General features: G+C 43.5%; 1 protein-coding gene and 1 long non-coding RNA gene across 3 annotated transcripts in view; one reads left to right on the top strand and one right to left on the bottom strand.

The window, feature by feature from the left end:
• LOC125151908 (uncharacterized) overlaps positions 1-22,244 on the bottom strand; it is a 30,710-nt gene that overhangs the window by 6,678 nt on the left and 1,788 nt on the right. The window contains exons 1-3 of one of the 2 annotated variants that reach the window (XR_007146981.1): positions 8,211-8,394; positions 6,112-6,222; positions 221-305 (exon numbers count right to left, since the gene is read on the bottom strand). This is a non-coding gene — a long non-coding RNA (uncharacterized LOC125151908). Of the gene's footprint in view, positions 1-220; positions 306-6,111; positions 6,223-8,210; positions 8,395-22,244 lie in introns of those variants that run through there. The other variant, XR_007146980.1, reaches the window with a different exon arrangement.
• On the top strand, positions 4,054-21,218 carry JPT1 (Jupiter microtubule associated homolog 1). Its single transcript, XM_047833417.1, has 5 exons — positions 4,054-4,241; positions 13,523-13,665; positions 13,995-14,092; positions 15,004-15,022; positions 20,951-21,218. The coding sequence occupies exons 1-5, from the start codon at positions 4,186-4,188 to the stop codon at positions 21,097-21,099; spliced, it is 465 nt and encodes a 154-aa protein (XP_047689373.1). The 5' UTR covers positions 4,054-4,185; the 3' UTR covers positions 21,100-21,218.

Raw genomic sequence — 22,244 nt, 5'->3', positions numbered from 1 at the left:
GTTCAAACCCGATCGCATAATCTAGGCAGAGTAAATACCAATAATAAGGCCCTGTAGTTTGCCCATTTCTTCTAGGGTGCTGGAATAAATCGGGGCAGGTTGAAATTATGGGGGATTCAGAACAAAGTTGGTAACATCCAATGCAAAAACAGATGCTTGAGAGCTAAGAGACACAATGTTAGTAGTTTTTGTGTTTCATTTAAATTTAGGTATTACTTACCTTAGTAGGCTCAAGAGGTGAAGGGCAACTTCCAGATTATTCTGAGTAAGTTATACATTGCATTCTCGAATAAAACTCCACATACCTAGAAACAAATGAAAAAACCACTAGGATTTCTGTTCATGTTAAAGGAAAATTATTAGGGCTTTTAAACATTTTTGACATCTTTTGTTTTTTAAATGTTTGTTTATTTTTATTTATTTATTTTTAACACTTATTTATTTTTTGAGAGACAGAGCATGAGCACGGGAGGGGCAGAGAGAGAGAGGGAGTCGCAGAATCCAAAGAAGGCTCCAGGCTCTGAGCTTTCAGCACAGAGACCGACGCGGGGCTCGAACTCATGAGCCTTGGGACCATGACTTCAGCTGAAGTCATATGCTTAACTGATTGAGCCACCCAGCCACCAGTAACTGACTGGTACTTTGTAGCAGGGAAGTGGCAGCATGGGACTAAGTGAAATCAAAGGGCACTTAACTGCTTAAAGGCATGAGAAGTTATGCAGAGTGTGGATAACTGCTCATTCCCTCCACCTTATTTAAAAAGCAGGTGAAAGTGGAACATACATATAGGGCAGTGATTTTGAAATTGCATAGAACCATGGAGTGTGCCAAAAGAAGACAGTGGAGAGAAAGGCCAGCCAGGGGTGGGGAAGCAGAAAGGGCCAGGATTTTGGACCCTCTGCTCGGTTTCAGTCCCAGATGCCCTCTTGTTTATCTGTGTTATATATTTGGATTCTGTTTCATAAAAGTTTGGAAAACATTGGTATAGTCGTGAAATAGCTTGTTGGACCGTTCCTTGTCATAAGCTTTCATTTGTCTTCTATTTCTTTAGGTTTTTAGGTTAACCTAAGGGTTTGGAACAACTGTTGTATAGATACAGAGCCCTAGATAAGTATTTAAAAAATCAGTGATATGGACCATTATGATTTTAAAAGTAGCCATCCTTGGGATGCCTGAGTGGCTCAGTTGGTAAAAGCATCAGACTTGGGCTCAGGTCATGATCTCGTGGTCTGTGAGTTCGAGTCCCGCGTCGGGCTCTGTGCTGACAGCTCAGAGCCTGGAGCCTGCTTCGGATTCTGTGTCTCCCTCTCTCTCTGCCCTTCCCCCACTTGTGCTCTGTCTCTGTCTCTCAAAAATAAATAAATATTATAAAAAAATAAAAGCGGCCATCCTTTTGCATCTTTTGATCCTGATCTGATCTGTGATCTTTTGTATAGAATGTAATTTCATTAATGTCCCATTTTCAGTTGGTCATCTGGAGCAAAGGTCATTATAGCCGAGTTATGTATCATACCTGTTTTACCCCACGTCTCCATCTTGTAGCAGAAAGGGGGAGTACAGTGATTTTAGTCAAAACTGCTGTAGGACATGAACAAGTAAATAGGAGGGCTTGTTATTCTGGAAATTGTTGGCAATTTTACTTTATTATTTAAGGCAGGAATCTCTTTTATTTATTTTTAAGTAAGCTCTATGCAGGATTTGAACTAATGACCTTGAGCTCAAGAGTCACATGCTATACTGACTGAGCCAGCCAGGCACCCCTGACAATTTTACTTTAAAATACATTGCACCAAACAGGCCTGCTTAAGATGGCCTTGATCAGTTATCTGTCTTATATACTTTATTCTTCTTTACAAATCATTAGATTAAAAGGGTGCCCTGGGACGGATCCCTTACCTTTGAAGCAGAGGTGCTCAGCCCAAGCCACATGGGAAAGCTATCTGTTTAACTTCTTGAAGATACCCATGAGTAGACCCTACCCCACACCCCCCCTACACTCTCCCGCCCCCCTCCCCTGGAAATTCCAATTCAGGAGATCTCAGAGGGGGCCTGGCATTCATTTTTGTTCCTTAAAAGCTCATAGGTTATTCTGATGTTCAGCCAGGATGGGGCAGCTCTCATAGAAAGCTTTAGTTTACCAAGTCAACATTCTTAAAATTCTCTCGTTTCAAGCCCTTCACAACAACGTAGAATAGGTGCTGTTAACCCCATTTATAGATGAGGAAGCAAGAGCATAAATGACCTAGAAGTGTCTTTTATGGGAGAAGTGTCTTTTTAAGGGAGCAGAATCAGAACTTAACGGTTTTCAATTTCCAGTCTGGTGTATTGCCCTACCAATCTGTCTTTTACATTACAGGGGATGGAGGAAATAGGGCAAGTCAAGTATGAACTCAAAACTTCAGACCAAAAGGGATCTACCTGAAGATATGTCCAACCCCCTCATTTAATGTATAAAAAACAATTTCAGATTGTTAAAAAGTTTGTAATTACTTTCCAAGTATATCTGACAATAAGCATAGCTACTATGACTTTGATGACTTCTTACGTGCGGAGCCAAACACTTTCTATCCATTACTTCATTTACAAGTCTGGAGTTGAAATACTATTTTGTCCTTTTTTTTTTACGAATGAGGAAACTAGTGCTCAGAAAAGGTAAGAGTTCAGATTCAAACTCTGGTTTCTCCTATGAGAGCCTGAGAGACCATACTCTACCTCTTAGTCGATAATTATATGACTTACTAGAAGGGTATGTGTGCTCACTGGCCAACTTGGTCTGAAAGATGTTCTCTTTTTTCAAAAGTTTCAGAAATTTAGGCCCAGTCTTTAAGAATGGGACGATTTTAGGGGCGCCTGGCTGTCTCGGTCAGTGGGGGGGGGGGGGGGGCAACTCTCGATCTCAGGGTTGTGTTTCAAGCCCCAGGTTGGGTGTGGAGTTTATTTAAAAATAAAATCTTACAAAAAAAAAAAAAAAAGAATGGGAAGATTTTAATTCAAATGAGTGGTCAGCACATAAAGACATGATCCATGCCTTTTAGGAGTGAACTTATCTCTACCTTTCCACGAAAACCCAGGAGAGAGGTTAACCAAGAATATAAACTTCCAAACTGCCAAGAAGGGGGAGGCCACAGAGTCGAATGTTGTTCAATTTTTATGGAAATACTGAAAAGGGTCTGCCTTGAGGAAACATGCATGACATGGGAAGGCCTCCACTCTTGTTTGCTCAAGACTTTCCCATTACGATCTTGTAAACAGCCATTCTTGAGTCCTCCAAGTGTTGTCTGCATTTGTTGCAGGGATAGATTTACCCAGACAGGTGGAAGAGTCATGACTTAAGGGTTATAAACAGCTGCAGAGGCCAGGCCTGCTCGATAGTCTTGGTAGCAAGGGATGTGACCATTCCCCACCGCCGAGCATTAACCAGCCTTAGAACAGGCCCTCAAATCGGAACGACTGTAATTTTGGTCTAGTACATGCATCACCCCTGACAGCTAAATAGTAACATTAAAATGTGAAGAATTTCCAGTCGTTTTCAAAGGGATCGTCTTGGCTTGCTTTCTGTTGCTGACTCATAGTGCTGCTGCTTTGAGACTGTCATGTTTCCAAACGGGACACACAGTAGGTATTCAATGAATGTCAATTTGCAGCAGTAATTTTCATCCCTTAAGGAGCATGCCCTTACTATCTCACCATGAGTAAGGCAAGTAAGTGAAATGGTCAAGACAAATCTGCCCTGGGCTTGGTGGGGGCTGACCGAGCTTTTCCCTCAGTCAGGTAACTTTTTTAAGTGACAGTGAGCACAACTTGTGCCCAACGCTGGGCAGGTTTGTCCTTTGTCCAATCATCACCAAGATTTGGGGGTGGGGGAGGGGGAACTTCCATAGACCCACCCTGACCAGGAAGGGGGCGGGTTTAGGCCGAGCAGGGCCACCGCAGCCCGTCGGGGTGCCGCCCGATGCTTGGCACTTCAGGGAACCAATAGGAACGAAAGAGCTATTTGAATTGGCCAATACAGGCACGGTGGGGGCGGGTTCTTTTGAGCCTTATAAAAGCTGCGGCCGGTGAGGCAGGCGGTGGCGGAGGCTCCTGCGGCGGTTGCTGGCGTTGCGGTGCGGAGCTGCTCTGCGCCCCTCGGACCCGACCCTCAGCACTCTGCTCCCACGCCAGCCTACCTCGCTCCTCGGCACCATGACCACCACCACCACCTTCAAGGGAGTCGACCCCAACAGCAGGAATAGCTCCCGGTGAGGCTGCGGGGACGCCCCCGCTCGGCGCGGGGCTCGAGGGCAGGGAAGGCCGCCGTCCGGCGGGGCCACGGGGGCAGGGCGGCGGGTCGTTGGCGGTGACGTGCCCTGGCTGTCGCGCTCGTGCCCGGCCGGGCGGCGGGGCTCGGCCGTCTGCTCCGTCTTTGTGCCGTCGGGCGAGCCCGTCGCGCCGGCCCCGCCCGACTCCCGCTTCTCTCCCATTCATTCCTCCCCCGGAGCGAGGGGTCGGTCGGGGAGGGCCGGGGCCGCTGGTCCTCGCAGTGCTGCGGGCTTTCGGTAGTCAGGCCAAGCGGACAGGGTTCGTTTCCTTCCCTTTGCGGTGCGGCTGACCGGCCCCAGGGCGGTGGTCTTGGCCCCCACGTGCCGGGGCAGCCCCCGGGGCGTCCCGGTCAGGCCCCATTGTCCCACCTCTGGCCACGCGCTCTTGCCTCTGGCCCCGGGCAGGTGACGGTCCCCCCCCCCCCCCCCCCCCCGGTGGCCACCCCCTTCGGCCGCAGCGATTGAGTCTTGCGGGCGCTTATCCACTGGGGCCCGCCCGGCAGGTGGCATTTGTGGTCGGGCGGGGCTGGTCATCGCGACCCCCACGCCCGTCCGGGACCCAACCGTCAGCCCTCTGCGAAGTGCTTCTCCTCTGCTAACAAAGGAAAGACCCCTGCTCCTTCCCCTCCCGCGCCCACCTCCGAACGCAAAAGGGGGGCGAGCCTGTCCGAGTGGGTTTTCTGCGCTCAAACCTTCGGACCTCGGCCTTTGCATCCCACCTCTTTCCCTCCCCCTTTTGACGTTTGTCAAACGAGTTCTTCCCTGGCCCGGGTTCCCTAGCAGGAGGAGGTTTCCTGTTCTTGGGCGGGGCCGGAGACATCCATTGTCTCTTCCGTACTATCTGCACCTGGGATGCCGGGGCCTTTCTGGCCACAGTCGCTACTGCATTAGGGGATGAGGGCACTGGGTGTTTGCACTGGGATCCTTTTCCAAGCCCTTGCCTGACTTGGTGGAAGGGTTTGGAACCGGCGGAAGGTGTCCACATTGTCTCGGCTAATTGCACACTGTTCTCTTTTAAGACGGGATACAGGCATCTCTGGGATCCTGCTCAGGGCTTGTAGGAAGCTTAGGTTTCACTTTTTCTAGGCATCTATTCTTCATTGATCACGACCTGCAGTCGTGTGCGGCCAGCCTGGGGGTCCTGGGCAAGTGGCACAAAGGGAGCCATTTTGTGGGGCTAAGAAGACAGCCGTGAAATAGCAGTGCCTCACAGGGGTTGGAGAACTTGGGGACAAAAAGCTGGCCTCAGCAGCCAGGCTTAGGCGGCAGGTTGGAAATGACACCCGTTTTCAACTCATTCCTTTCCCTTATACAATGTGGGAAAGTGGGAAAGATTTAAAATAAATTAGTGGGTCCTGGAAGGTTGGAGACCTTGAGGAGGATAGACCTACAAAAATACTGGTCACTCCCTCTTCTGTTGTCATTCTTGCAATGAGATCATTTTTTTTGCCGAGGACACTGGAACACGCCGAACCTTTCTTTTTGTGCCATGCGGTCAACTTTCTGCTGGTCAAACTGTAGTGACTGGAACGTGAAAATTTATACATTATGTAAAAAAAATCAGGTTTCATCTTTTGGGGTTGAGTGTAGTTTAGTGCTTCATAAAAAATTTCAGTAACCAGGTCAAAGGAATCCTCATGCTAGTTTTTTGATATGGATATTCGAAATGTGAGACCAAATGGTTTTGGGTTCTGCAGAATAAATGCTTTCATTCACCTTTTGTCATCAATTTCCCTCCAGTATCGTGATCCTAGGACTGGAGCTTTGTCCTTTTATTTACTTCCTACCTTTACTTCCTCTGTAATCTCACCTAATTTTCCTTCAGTTGTTTCTGCAGTAACATTCTTCTGGCTCCATAAGCACATTGTAAATTTAGTCTGGGACGGGATGATCTGCAAAGATCACATGGGAACTCTGGCATCTAGAGAAAGAAGAAAGAAAAAGTGATTTTTGGTTTTTTTAATTGTTATCCGTGGTACATGGGTCCATTTTTGGTGAGTCTCAAGTAGGTAATCCTGGTTTAGTTACCCTGTGTGGTTCAGAAAGAATAGGAGAAACTTAAAAAATAAAATTGGAATAATTTCTGTCTTATGATCCAAATCCTTTGTTTGGGGATGTCTCACTGTTACAAACGGGCTTTACAACACTGACGTCATCGGAGTAGGTATTACCTGCTCTTGCAAGAGGAACACAGACCTTTAAAAAGTTGGGTGCGCAGAGCTTTGACTTTCTTTTTAAGCCGGTGTTTGGGCACTAGTGTCTTTTTTTCTTTTTTTAAGGCCAAAAAATACTTCCCAGACCATTAGGGTTCTGGAGGTTTTCATCTGGCTAATTCATGAGGGTTTAATTACGATGATAAAGGAAAAAAAAAAATCATTCTAATCTCAAGGGAACAAGTGAATTTTGATTTTATTGACTCTTTGTTGATTTGGGTACAAACAAGGGATAAAAACCTGGTTGCTTCAAACTTTAACATGAGAGAAAGCCTATTAAGAATTTATAATACACCTTTAATTATGATTTAAACCATTTAATTAAGCAAACCTAAAATTATCAACTTTATATAAGTATGCCTGTATACACTTATCTTAATTCATATAATTAAATTAATCCAAGTGGATATTTAATATCTAAAACTTGAAAAAAAAAATAGAGTTATAAATATTTTACATGTTACCAAAAACACAATGGGTCTCCCCAACCTCCCCTCCCCCACCACCTCCCCGCCCGAGGGGGAAAATAATGACATTTTTATTTAGTGCAATTTCTGTATTGAATTATACTGTGGACACACACAAATCTGTGATCCAGGGGAGGACGCTAGAGGACCTACAGAAGAAATAGAAGACACTCTAAGATTGGAAAACATGGAAACTAATCAAAGCACCGGTACATAGGTGTGTAGGAAAATGAAAGAGAAAATGGCCTTCTGTGCCTCCTGTATTTTAGCACGTTGAGCACTTCTGTGCTGGCCAGAGACTGAGGATTTGGGTTCTGGTCCTCGTCACTGTCAGTTAACTGATGTTGGACAATTTCTTCAGAGGCTCTCGGGGCTTGACTTTGCGCTCTTTAAATTTTTTTTTTTTTTTTTTTACATTTATTTATTTTTGAGAGACAGAGTGAGACAAAGTGAGAGTGGGGGAGGGACAGAAAGAGAGGGAGACACAGAATCTGAAACAGGCTCCAGGCTCTGAGCTGTCAGCACAGAGCCCGATGTGGGGCTCGAACCCACCAACCATGAGATCATGACCTGAGCCGGAGTCAGACACTCAACTGACTGAGCCACCCAGGCGCCCCAGACTTTGCGCTGTTTAAAATGAGGCTGTTGAACTAGACAGAACAGAGCCCAGCAAACAACCACCCAAGGGCTAAACGCAGCGGGTACCTGATTTTTACATTTATAAATGGTTGCAAAAAAAAGATTCATTTCATGACTTGTGGAAATTATAGGAAAGTCAGATTGCAGTGTCTGTAAATAAAGTTTTATTGGAAAATAGCTGCACTCGTTTGTCTGCATGTTGTCTGTGGCTGCCTCTGTGCCACATGACAGACCCCAATAGTTACAAAATACTGCATGATCCACAGGCCAAAAATATTTACTCTTGGGCACTTCACACCAGAAGCCGTCCTTTCCTCCGGGTTCTACCTGGTATTCTTTGAGCCTATGGAGAGCTCTACTAGTCTGCTTTATGGAGGAGGTTGAGGTTTAAGAGATGGGCCCGGTTTTGAGGGATGCTTGAGGAAAGGGTGGAGAGTGCTCTAGGCAGGAGTAAAGATGGGAGTAAATACCCCAAAGTGGAGATAACCCAGAACTATTCTGGAGAACAGTGAGAAAATGACTGGATTGGTGAAGAAGATGGTAAGAACTAGATACGGTTGAGAGGCCATGTTGATAGTTTGTCACGTTACCTTGCATCTCTGCTGGCTTGTGGGTAGTGGCCACACGGGAAGAAGAGGCAGTGTTAGGGAGTCCAGGCCAGGGTGTCAGCAGAGGAGCCACGATTTCTGCTGAAAGATCCAAGGGGACACGGATGTCCACAAATGATCACATGCAGTGGCCAGTAGGAAAATTAGTACTGTCAAAAGAAAGATTGTCAGGGAGGGGAGCTTGGACTTCCGCTCAGGTCACAATCTCACGGTTGGTGGGTTCGAGCCCCACATCAGGCACTGTGCTGACAGCTCAGAGCCTGGAGCTTGCTTCGGATTCTGTCTGTCTGTCTGTCTGTCTCTCTCTCTCTCTCTCTCTCTCTCTCTCTCTCTCATTCTCGCTTAAAAAAAAATGAATAAATGTTAAAAAAATAAAGTTAAAAGAAAGAAAGGTTGTCAGGGAATTCTAGAACCCAGAAGGAGTCTTTGAAAGAATTTTAGATGAGTGGCAATACAGAAAAATATGAAGTATAAAAAAGGACATTGAAATTCACCTGAAATCCTATCTGAGAGCACAAACCCTGGATGCCATTGTGGTGTGGGTACTTCTCAGGCCTTTATGTCTAGTTGTGATGCTAATAGCTACGACTGCTGCCTTCTAAGCACAGTATATTGGATATTCTTAGAATAGTCTTATGAGGCAATTACTACTAACCTCTTTTGGTAGAAGATAAAAGCAGGGGCCACTGGGTGGCTCAGTTGGTTGAGCATCTGACTCTTAATTTCACCTCAGGTCATGATCTCAGGGTTGTGGGATTAAGTTCATGTTAGGCTCCGTGCTGAGCATGGAGCCTGCTTAAGATTCTCTTTTTCCCTCTTTCTCTGCCCCTTTCCTCTAAAAAACTGCTCTCTCTCTTAAAACAAAAACAGCAACAAAAGAACATTGGAAGAGAAAAGCAAAACAAAAGTCAAGCAGTTTATCTAAGATCACACAACCAGATAAATTTATCTCTGTACACGTCATTTTATGTAACACGTCATTGGGCTTATGTTTGTCTTCCAGCGTTTTTCATTCACTGTGTTTTGGGTAACTTTTCATATCCACTAATGAAGGTAACTCTCACCCTAATGTGTACAGCTTTCTGTTGTGTGGACTTGCTTTGATAATTAAGCCTTTGTTAATGGACAGTTAGGGTATTCCCAAATTTATTTGTAGATGAACATTTTTAAAGGAGTATCCTTGTATATATATCTGGTTATCTAATTAGGGCAATTTCTGGAAGTAGAAATGATGGTTCATATAAAAAGCAAACAGTTGACACATATTATCAAAATGTCCTTTAGAAAGTTTGTACAGGGACACCTGGGTGGCTCAGTCTGTTAAGCGTCTGACTTCAGCTCAGGTCATGATCTCACGGTTCGCGAGTGGGAACCCGAATCAGGCTCTCTGCTGTCAGCGCAGATCCTGGTTGGGATCCTCTGTCTCCCTCTCTTCTGCCCTTCTCCCACTGGTGAGTGTGCGTGCTCGCTCGCATGCACTCTCTCTGCCAAAAATAAATATTAAAAAAAAAATTTTGTACAAACAAAAGTTTGTACAAATGTGGTCCTAGTCTTGAAGAAAAGGGCTTTATTTCTAAGTACAAGATGAAAGCCAGAAACTGTGAAAAGATGGACGAATTAAACTTGGCAAAAATACACATAATCAACAAAGGATAACATCACTAGTATATGAAATGCTCTCAAAAAATAAGTAAAAGAGGGTGCTTGGGTGGCTCAGTCAGTTAGACATCCGACTCTTGATTTCAGCTCAGGTCATGATCTCATGGTTCGTGGGTTCAAGCCCCATGTGGGGGCTCTGTGCTGACCACACGGAGCCCGCTTGGGATTCTCTCTCTCTCCCTTTCTCTCTGCCCCTCCTCTCCCCTACCCTCTTCTCTCTCAAAATAAATAAATAAACTTAAAAAAAAATACATAAATTGAATAAATAATTTTGCCTAGCTGGAACTTACTTTGGTAAATAAAATGAGTGAGGGATATGTTTTGTTTTATCAAAATGATTAGTCAGCCCAATGCAGTTTTTCCCACTGACCTAACATTTACTCCAGTGGCAGTCATTCTGAGAGAGAACTCTTATCTTTTTTTTTTAAATTTTTTTTTTAACGTTTATTTATTTTTGGGACAGAGAGAGACAGAGCATGAACGGGGGAGGGGCAGAGAGAGAGGGAGACACAGAATCGGAAACAGGCTCCAGGCTCTGAGCCATCAGCCCAGAGCCTGATGCGGGGCTCGAACTCCCGGACCGCGAGATCGTGACCTGGCTGAAGTCGGACGCTTAACCGACTGCGCCACCCAGGCGCCCCGAGAGAACTCTTATCTTGACAGAATTCTGAGGAGAAACTGGCAAACTCTTCATTGTGGTAGGAATTGTTAATGGATTCACTCATTAAGTGATAAAACATACTTAGGGGAGCCTGGGTGGCTCAGTCAGTTAAGTGTCTGACTTCAGCTCAGGTCTTGATCTCAAGGTCCGTGAGTTCGAGCTCCGTGTCGGGCTCTGCTCACAGCTCAGAGCCTGGAGCCTGTTTGTGATTCTGTGTCTCCCTCTCTCTGCCCCTCCCCCACTCGCGCTGTCTTTCTCTCAAAAATACATTAAAAAAATTTTTTTTTAACATACTTAAAAATCAGATTTGAACAACTCATTAGCAAGCTTGATCCTAGTAGACATATAGAACATTAACAAATACACATTCTTTTTAAGAATATATAGATTTATAGAATTGAGTACATATTAGGCCATAAATCACATCTCATCACATTTCAAAGGATTCGTATCATACAGACTGTTGTCTGTGTTGTAGTTAAAAACTAGAAATTAATAAACCAGAAAGACCCCTGTGTTTGGAAACTGATACATGTACTTCTAAATAATGTATGGGTCAAAGAAGAAAATAATGGGAAGGAGAAAATATTTAGAGTGGAACAATAGTTAAAAAAACAAAACTTGGAATGCCTTTAGAGGGGCACTTAGGAAGGCATTTATGCTGTAAGTGTTTAATTTTTCCTTTTCTTATTTTTAAAATGTATTTTTATCTTTTTCACTGTTTTAAAAAGTTTAAATTTTAGTTGACGTGCAGTGTGGTATTGGTTTCAGAAGTCATTGATTCAACACTTACATACAACACCCAGTGCTCATCACAAGTGTCCTCCTTAGTACCCAGCATCCATGTAGCCCATCGTCCCACCCACCTCCCTCTGTCAACCCATAGTTCTCTATCACTAAGAGTCTCTTGTGGTTTGTTTCCCTCTTTTCTTTTTTTTCCCCTCTCTTCCCATATGTTTCCTTTTCTTTTCTAATATAAGGAGCTGTGTTTGCAAATGACAACTGTTCTTTATTTGGAAACTTGAATAAAATGGACATCCTCCTAGAAAAATATTTTTCAAACTGACTTAAGAAGAAATAGAAAACCAGACTACTCCTGTCTCCAGTAATAGAATTGAATCCGTAGTTAGAAAATCTTTCCTTCCATAAAACCATCTCCATTTTCTATGTTTTGAGCAGTGACAGGACAAGTTAAATTGAGTTCTTCCAGGGATGGGACACGTTGGTCAAGCCAAGCAGGAAGCTTTGGAAATGGACAAGTGCTGGGTTTCCTTGCTGAACCGAAAGCTATAGAGTCCAAAGGTGCCTGGTTATCGAACATTCTGTGAATCTTAACACCAGTTTCTCATACGGACTTCCTCCTTGTGGCTAATTGTTCATGTTTACTAGTGAGAATACTGTGGTGCAAGTGTATAAATGGGGCTTGCTGGCGATGCCTAGATAGGAAGAGACTAGTATCGCTCTCCATGGGCTTCTAAATTGGTCAACTTAACTTTTATATGTATAATCTTCCATTTTTAATTTTGTTGAAAATAAAAATGGAAATGCTTTCTGAATAAATAACAAGATATGCTTCTAAACTTTTTTGCAAATACATCCAGCTGATCCTATTAGGCAAGGTCTGTTAGGTCTTTTGCTATTATCTAAAAGGGGACGTCAGCCAGGCTGTTATTTGTGATAACTTTCAGGCTTTTTCAGCTGTCTTCATGTCGGAAGTCCTTACTACAAATATTATAAAACAGCATTTTGTATCTTAACATCCAGTGTTGAATTTTTTAAAACTTTCAGTTTTTTAATTGAGAATAATCTATTAGTCTCAGGTGTACAACATAGTGATTCGACAATTCTATACATTTATGAAATGCTAACCACGATAAATGCAGTCCTCATACAAATTTATTATATTCTTGACTGTATTCTCCATGCTGTACTTTTCAGCCCCATGATGCATTTATTTTATAACTGGAAATCTGTATTTCTTAATCCCCTTTACCTGGTTCACCCACCTTCCTACCTGTCTCCCTTCTGGCATCCACCAGTGTTTTCTCTGTGTTTGTGATTGTTTCTGGTTTTGTTTTTTAATGTTTTGTTTATTTTTGAGAGAGAGAGAATGAGCGGGAGTGCATGCATGTGGGGGAGGGGCAGAGAGAGAGGGAGACAGAGAAGCCAAAGCAGGCTCTGTGCTGTCAGCGCAGAGCCCGATTCAGGGCTCACACTCACAAACTGTGAGATCATGACCTGAGCTGAAGTCAACACATACCCAGGTGCCCCATTTCTGTTTTTTTTGTTTGTTCATTTGGTTTTTTAGGTTCCACATATAAGTGAAATCATGTAGTATTTGACTGTTTCTGTCTGACTTATTCCATTTAGCATCATACCCTGTACATCCGACCATGTTGTCTGAAATGGCAGGGTTTCATTCTTTTTTATGGCTGAGCTGAGTAATATCCATTTTCTTTATCCATTCATCTATCAGTTGACAGGTAGGTTGCTTCCATATCTTGGCTATTGTGAATAAGGCCGCAGTAAATGTAGGGGCGTATATATCATTTCAAATTAGTGTTTTTGTTTTCTTTGGGTAGATATCCAAAAGTAGCATTACTGGATCATATGGGATTTTGATTATTAATTTTTTCGGGAAACTCCATACTGTTTTCCACAGTGGCTGCACCAGTTTACATTCCCACCAGCAGTGCACAAGGGTTCCTTTCTCTCCACATCCTTGTCAACACTTACTTCTTGTCTGTCTGCTACTAGGCATTCTGACTGATGTGATCCAGTGTTGACTTTATACCACAACAGAATCAGTTCCCTTTTCCCATTAGCAGCTCTCTCTTGGAGGGGGTTGGGTGGGTGGGTGGGTAGGAGGAATGAATGGGTGAGGGAAATGAATTTGAAAGGTGTTTGAAAACATTTATGCTGAGAAATGTTTTGGCATGATCTGAAATGGATGTTTTTTGCCATTACTCCCAAGGGTTTTGCGGCCTCCAGGTGGTGGATCCAATTTTTCATTAGGCTTTGATGAACCAACAGAACAACCCGTGAGGAGGAACAAAATGGCCTCTAGCATCTTTGGGACACCTGAGGAAAACCCCCCTTCATGGGCCAAGTCAGCAGGTACTGCTTATATGTGTGACCACTGATCAAAGGTACAGACCCAGCATGAATAACTACAGTTGGTTTTGTGCTGAGGAGCAAAATCTAGCCCAACCATAATGAGATCAACAACAGTTAAGTCTTGTCACTGGAGGAAAGCCTGGGAGAGGGGTCAGAATAGGGATTGAAGTAAAATTGGGCTATTTGGTTCCTCTGTAGAATTTTTAAGCTCTCACTTAACCTGTTCGCTCATTTTTTGATACAAGACTAACATGAACATCATTCACAAAAGAAGTGTTTTGCTTTTGGTCTTTCTGTCATAGTCCTAAAGAAAGTATGTTTTAATTCAGGTGCCAAGTCTAGTGGTGGCAGAGAGGATTCTGAGTCATCTGGACCCCAGAGAAGGAACTCTTCTGAAGCAAACTCTGGAGACTTCTTAGATCTGAAGGTCAGTGTGACAACACAGGGTTGGGGGGGAAAGAAAGGCTTTGAGGTTAATCCGGTTTGGAAATTGACTTCCTTCCTATTGTAATAAGAGCTTCAGTTCTGTTACTAGAGCCTTACATAGAGGTGACTAGGGAAGGGCCTGAGGCCATACTGGTGCTGGAAGATCCATAAAGAGAAAAGTCAGAAAACTGAAGTGACATGATCTGGGTTGGTTCACATGCCTCTTCTACCAGTTGGATCAGTCTCTCTCTTTTCACTATCGATTTTGGGAACCTCTGGATCACACTTCCTACCTAAGTGGTATATAGTAGTGTGTGTGAGGTCAAAGACCTGACGAACGTTGCCCAGTTGTTCTGAGCTGAACTCGAGGAGACTGCAGCCTGGGTGTTATCATCAGTTGTCTGCAGAGGAACATGATCCCAATGTCCCCAGGCAGGTGTCTGGAAGCCTGGTAGGGTGGCCTCCTAAGTAGGGCCCTCTGAGCACACAGTGGTGTCAGCCGTCCCAGTGTGGAACCCTCTTAATGGACTTTGGAATTTATAGAGGCCCCTCAACAGCTAGATAAGGAAAAAGGAAAGGGAGCATGGAAAAATAAACTTACCAGTTTCACATTCTGATAAAAGATCCTCTGAAATGCTAATTGATATTAGGCCATCGGTGTAAATGTTAAGGTTTTTTTGGTGTGTTGGGTATTGCTGGCACCGGGGCAATTTGTCATGCAGCAGTTTTGTATAGCATTGTCCCAAAGTCAGTATAAAGGTTGTAATGTAATTGTGTTGTGGCCTGACCCTGAACTTGACTGCATCAAAATGAACTTCCACGTTTGGTTTCAAATAGTAGCCTCTCAGAACTGTGACTGCTTTATTTGTTACAAAATTAAAATCTGAAGTAAAATTTTCTTTTCTTTTCCAGGGAGAAGGCGACATTCATGGTGAGTCCTTCTGAAGTACACATTTCTGGTTCTGTAAATGGTTTTAGAATAGAGCGGAATTTTTCTTGAAATAGTGTCTTGGGGAGTGAAACCTGGCTTTGCCCCAAGGGCCAGCACAGCATACCCTGGGTGGAGAGCAAAGAAACACAAAACTGGGAAGTTAGCAAACATGGCCACATGTGCGTCCGCCGCAGTGAGAGCAAGGCTGGGAATGCACAAGAAAGGAAAAATGGAGAGTCCTTCACAGATATGTGTGCAGTAGTTGGGCTGGTGGGTGTTCCTGTTAATGAGAGCTTTTTAGTAAAAGGCTCTGGCATTTCAAGCTTGGCACACAGCATTTAATTTACAAACTTTGATTTTACACTGAGGTGCTTATTCAGCAAGACGTCGGCAACTCTGTGATCTCGTGGCTGATGATTTAGGAGGCAGATATAAATTTTCATCCGTGTTACCAATTATATGTGGAAATGAGCTATAATCATTTCTTTAATGATGTTAAGTCTTTGAAGTATTTATTGGCACTTCCTTAACAAGTGCCAGAGAATGACTATTGCATGTAACGAAAGGCGTAAGTGTGTCGGGCAGCAGGAATCGGGTGAAAGTTGACTCGGTGAAATGCAGCAGTCAGAAGGCCCTCTGGTCCGGAAGGAAGACCATTACATTTTGTGAGGCAGTCTTCCCGTGAAACAAGTGTTGAGGAACCAGACTCCTCTTCTGCCCTCTCACACAGCGTTTCTTTCTTTTAAAAACAAAATTTTTTTAACATTTATTTATTTTTGAGACAGAGAGAGACAGAGCCTGAACGGGGGAGGGGCAGAGAGAGAGAGGGAGACACAGAATCCAAAGCAGGCGCCAGGCTCTGAGCTGTCAGCACAGAGCCCGACGCGGACGGGGCTCGAACTCACAGACTGCAAGATCATGACCTGAGCCGAAGTCTGATGCTTAACCGACTGAGCCACCCAGGTGCCCCACAGACAGCGTTTCTTGATGGGCACGGTGGGAAGAGAGTCTGTTGGGCCTTTGTGAGCGTTACCTGGGTTCTTCCTCCGTGAACAAATCACTTTCTCACTGGATTGAAGATGTATTAGTTATTGTTCATGTCCAGTGTGTTCTGTCTGAAAAGACTCTTCCGGAGTTTAAAAAAAAAAAAAAAAATCTTGAAGTCTTTTCAGTTCTGCTGCTTTTCTTTCTTTCTTTTTTTTTTTTTTAATTTTTTTTTTTTTTCTCAACGTTTTTATTTATTTTTGGGACAGAGAGAGACAGAGCATGAACGGGGGAGGGGCACAGAGAGAGGGAGACACAGAATCGGAAACAGGCTCCAGGCTCCGAGCCATCAGCCCAGAGCCCGACGCGGGGCTTGAACTCACGGACCGCGAGATCGTGACCTGGCTGAAGTTGGACGCTCAACCGACTGCGCCACCCAGGCGCCCCTCTGCTGCTTTTCATATTCTGAAATACTTCCACTAGCAGACCTTACTTAGCAAGAATTAGCTAATCCTTAGTCACTACTTTTGGGCAATGGATATAGTTACGAATTTGGGAAGCCTGGAGAAGGATGAGAGGGCCTTGATGGAGTTATAAAAAAAAAAAAAATGTGTCACTTGACGTGCTACTAGTAATTCTCTCCCAGCTCGGTTTTTTTTTTCAGATTCTTCAGGTGAGTAGCACACTCATGAAATTGTCATGAAATGACAAGGGGCACAATGATTCAAGATCCATCTGGGGGAGTAGAGGTCAATCCCGATTCTGTTGCCAAATTTACTTCGAAGCCAAGCTATTCTGCTTGGTTTAAGATAGGTTTGGTTTGGATATAAGGAAGATTGCCGTTCTCTCTTAGAGAATTAAACCTAGGGATGGCTAAAGGGAGCAGTGGGAAATCTGCAGCAGAGGGAGTAGGTCCGCAGAATTTAGGTACAAGTCTTTCCTGCCTTTAGGCAAGTTAGTCTGCTGCATCTCTTGCTGTTCTGATTCTTTCACCCTCGTAATGAACCACTTTATCATTTATCCTGACGTAGGTATCAGTTCAGTGCCTTGTTGATTTGCCAAAGAAGAAAGACAAGTCAGGAGTATATTAGATGTGTATTATGGTGAAATGTTTGTTTAAAGTCCCGTTTTTCAGTCATTAGATTCAACAAGCAAAAGCTTTCTCAGTCAATCCTGTATAAGTTTCTAAAGCCTCTCAGTTCCTGTACTTATTACTTCATTACAGACTAAGGGGACGTAGTAACAGACTAGCCTCTGTTCTTTTTGGCTGGAGCACTTCTGACTAGACAAAGGAGCATTTATTTATTAAAAATGTTTATTTATGGGGGGGGGGGGTGGGGCAGAGAGAGAGGGAGAAAGAATCCCAGGCAGGCTCTGAGCTGTCAGTGCAGAGCCCAACACAGGGCATGAACTCACAAACCATGAACTCATGACCTGAGCTGAAGTCCAAAGCTTAACCAACTGAGCCACCCAGGTGCCCTGACAAATTTGAGCATTTATTTTTTTTTTATTAAAAAAATTTTTTTAATGTTTGTTTATTTTTGAAAGAGACAGAGCATGAGTGGGAGAGGGGCAGAGAGAGAAGGGGATACAGAATCTGAAGCAGGCTCCAGGCTCTGAGCTGTCAGCACAGAGCCCAATGCGGGGCTTGAACTCAAAAACCGCGAGATCATGACCTGAGCCAAAGTTGGATGCTTAACCGACTGAGCCACCCAGGTGCCCTGACAAAGGAGCATTTAAATTAAGGCCTACTGTTGTTTATCCTCCATATGTGCTTTTTTTCTTTTTCGGCATGTTATCTAGTGAAAGACAAAACAGTTCCTTTAATAATGAAAGACGGGGGATACCTGGATGGCTCAGTCTGTTAAGCATCAGACTCTTGATGTTGGCTCCAGTCATGATCTCATGGTTTGTCAAATCAAGCCCCGCGTCAGGCTCTGCACTGCGAGTGTGGAGCCTGGTTGAGATTCTCTCCCTCTCCCCCCACTCTCTCTTCCCCTCTCCTGATCATGCACGTGCTCTCTCTCAAAATCAAAACAAAACAATAACAACAAAAAAAACTTTAAAAAAAATAATGAAAGACAAATATAAGAATGGTAGGTGTGAGCTTGATTTATCCAAAAATCAGTAGGAAATAAATGATCACGGTAGAGCTGCAAGGTAATGTTTTGTCCTTTAGAAGTACTCATAACTGCTTGATCCAGGCAGACAATGGATACCTGTGAGAGCCTGTGCAGCGGTGAGGCCAAGTCCTAGTAGCAGCAATGAAATTGCTTGAACTGATAGGCTGGCTGGCTCAAGTGGAACTCATGCCCCGTATTTGTCCATCTTGGATTATTTCAAATCATGGGTTTTGGGGTTTTGTTTGTATTTGTGGTAAATGGGACATATTTTTCTAGGTTATTCACGGGACACTTATCAGAAGACTTGGGTTCTCAGTGTTGATGCATTTAATCCTGCTTCCCGTGCAAACAAGAATGTAGCAACAGGAAATTAAGGCGTGACCCTTTCTCACCAAGCTTTAAGTTAATTATCATGAGGGCTGTCATTCTGGAAAGCTCCATACTGATTTTTACTTGTAGTTCAATACTATAGAACATCATATGTGTTATGTTACTTCTATAGAATGTTATAAAAATTCTTAAAAGGAAATGTCAAAAGCAGCAGTAGCATATTTCTGAGATTTTGTTGAGTTTCTCATTGAAGACTTCTTCCCCCTTGGACTTCTCGGTATCAGTTCGCTAAAACTTGGTACAGGTGCTTTTAGGAACATGAGCTTTTAATGGTTAGTCTTTGGGGAACTTAAAGTACATTTTTTCAAAATTAGAACTTTTCATCGGTGTCAAATATGAGGGCCATATGAATTTCTTACATGGTATAGATCATAACCAGTATTTCTGTTTCACTGCTTCCAGGGCTTTGGAACACCTTAATCTAGGGGAGGAGGGAATAAATGTCTTTAAACCTTAAGGTAGTTTTCTCCCAAGTTTTATGAATTAGTGTTTGGTTTCTTACACTAAAGTTGCCTTTGTGTGTGTGTGAGAGAGATTGAGGAGAAGAGATTTTAATTCTTTTTTTTTTTTTTTTTTTTAGCATTTATTTTGAGAGAGATAGTACATGCATACATCCAAGCAGGGGAGGGACAGAGAGAGAGAATCCCAGCAGGCTTCACGCTGTCAGGGCAAACAGAGCCCATCTCGGGGCTCGATCTCATGAACTGTGAGATCATGACCTGAGCAGAGATCAAGAGCTGGGCACTTAACCAACTCAGCCACCCAGGCACCCCAAGAAATTTTATTCTAAAAATTTTTTTAAATGTTTACTTATTTTTGAGAGCTACAGAGCACAAGTTGGGGGAGGGGCAGAGAGAGAGGGAGACACAGAATCTGAAACAGGCTCCAGGCTCTGAGCTGTCAGCACAGAGCGCAATGCGGGGCTTGAACTTGGGAACGGTGAGATCACGACCTAGGCCAAAATCAGATGCTTGACCGACTGAGCCACCCAGATGCCCTAAGAGATTTTATTCTAAAGCAGGTGTGAGATTATGCAACTGAATTGAGACCTGGCATTTTACTGTCACTTTGGACTTTGAACAAAGACTTCCATATTTTGGTAAATGCCTCATTAAGAATATATATTTGTTGGGAATTTCACAGATTAGTGAATCATCAAGCAGTCTCTAGGATGCTGGATAATAGTACACTAATTCTGAAGCCTTTAACATGGAAAGTACCTAGTTAATATATATGGGAGTGATCTAATTAATGGAGATACTACTAATCAGTAGGGGAAAGGTAGACTCTAATAAATGATGTTGGTACTATGGGTTATCTTTGTGGTTAGAAAAAGAAATCAGGCTCACCTAGTAATCATGGAAATGTAACATGAAACAGGAATGAAATAATATTTCACCCATCAGTTTGGCAAATTTTAAAGTGAGGTGGTTATCAAATGATGGATGTGCAAAGGCGTACGGACAGCACAGTCTGACATGGGTTGGGGGTAGAACGTGGCACAGCCTCCTCTAGGGAGGGTGATGCATAGTGTCTGTTCAGATTGAAGATGGTAGCCCTTGTTTCCCCGTGGGCACCTTTGCCAGTCTATATACATTCCAACTTTGTTTGGAATGGTTGGGCCGGTTCCAGTTTTCATGACTAGTACAGCTAATGCAGTACTGTTATTATATCAAATATATTGAATCATGTGATAAAATACTATAAAGGAGTTAAGTAGGGTAAATTATGACCATGTGTATAAATATGGGTAAATTTCCGAGTATAAAAAAAGGAAGTTGGAATCAGTACAACAACAACAAAACCCAGAAGTATATATTATCTGTTGGGAATAAAGTACACTTATAAGTAAGCATAACAGAGGGGCTAGAATGGACACAATTCCGAGTAGGGCCTCTGGGAGTCAGAAGAAGAGACCCACACGGAGGTGGACTTCTAATTTAAAATACTACATCTTCGGGGCGCCTGGGTGGCGCAGTCGGTTAAGCGTCCGACTTCAGCCAGGTCACGATCTCACGGTCCATGAGTTCGAGCCCCGCGTCAGGCTCTGGGCTGATGGTTCAGAGCCTGGAGCCTGTTTCCGATTCTGTGTCTCCCTCTCTCTCTGACCCTCCCCCGTTCATGCTCTGTCTCTCTCTGTCCCAAAAATAAATAAACATTGAAAAAAATAAATAAAATAAAATAAAATACTACATCTTCATATATTTGTACAATTTAGAAATGAGCACACACAGAAAAAGGCCTGGGGACAATTAAGGCAAAACACTAAGTGGTTAGTTTGGGGTTGTGGTAACATGGGTGAATGATTCTTGTTTTATATATCTCTAGGTATGATTTAAACCATCCTCCAAAAAAAAAAAAAATCTTAAGACTCTCCATCTTTCCTAGAAATAGTTGCTTAGTAAGCCTGAACCTCCTTCTGTTTTTCTAGAAAACGTGGACACAGATTTGCAGGCCAGCCTGGGGCAGAGCGAGGAGAAGCCCGTGCCTGCTGCCCCCGTGCCCAGCCCGGTGGCCCCGGCCCCAGCGCCGTCCCGAAGAAATCCCCCTGGCGGCAAGTCCAGCCTCGTCCTGGGTTAGCTCTGACTCTCTTGAACTCTGTCGTTTTATTTGTTTGTTTTCTCCATGCTTGTGAACTGCACAACTTGAGCCTGACTGTACATCTTTTGGATTTGTTTCATTAAAAAAGAAGCACTTTATGTACTGCTGTCTTTTTTTTTTTTTTTTTTTTAAGAACAGGTTTCTCTTTATCTGTCCTGATTCCTCCGGGTCTGTAGGCCATGGCATGAGTGTTTTCTAGTAGTAGATTGGAGGGAAAGTTTTGTGACACTTAGTATGGTGTTTTTAAGAATAATCTGGTTCCAAATGTGTTAGAGGATCTTTTGTACTGAGGTTTTTAAAACCCTTTTCTTGTCAGCTTTACTTGGGTTTACCAAGCCTTGATTGGGCAGACCAGTAAACAGTCCACAGGCATGTTCCTTCAGGCCCCCAAACACAGGGTTGTCTTTATGCCAAACCTACTCATTGTAGCCCTACCTTGTCCGTGCCCTTTGCTAAAAGCATCTTCCTGTGCCATATGGAACAGTAGAGGTCTGTGCCTCATGCCTTGCTGCCTGCAAAGCAAAAAAACAAAAACAAAAACAAAAACTGCCTTTTTAATTTTTGAACCTTAAGAAATAAGCCAGATACTAACTCAACTAGCTGATGAGCTAAGCCTGCTGCTGTCTTGCAGAGGAAGGCTTCGATGTGCACTCAAACTGACAAATTTCCAAGTGGTAAAGCAAGCGAGGGCGGTGGCCACACAGAAGTGGGTCTTCGTCATGAACAGACCCCAAGGGGGCAGTGCTCTTCTTAGATAACTTGAAGCCGTGTGCATGATGCTGGTGCTTGACCATGAACTGAAGTCTCATCCTTAACATGTGTGTTGTACTTCACAATCCTGGACTGTTGCTCAAAGTAAACAATGTGCAAATTTGGAACATCGTGTCCTGTGTCATCTTTTTGAGATCGTTTCACTGTTCTACCTGTTCAGTTGCTTTTTTCTTTACTATAAATCCTGTTGCCCAAGAACCGATGAGTCACTAAAGTTAAAAGACTATTGGAAGGCCCAGAGAAGTAAGTGGGCTTCTCTCAAAAGAGAACAGGTTTACAGTCATAGCAGGAGTTCAAAATGCCAAAAAGATAGTTAACTGATACCTGTGCTAATAAAATACAGGGATACGGAT

The sequence above is a fragment of the Prionailurus viverrinus genome, chromosome E1 (genome assembly GCF_022837055.1).
Source record: "Prionailurus viverrinus isolate Anna chromosome E1, UM_Priviv_1.0, whole genome shotgun sequence".
Classification (NCBI taxonomy): Eukaryota; Metazoa; Chordata; class Mammalia; order Carnivora; family Felidae; genus Prionailurus; species Prionailurus viverrinus.
This window is presented reverse-complemented; position numbering and strand designations above follow the sequence as displayed.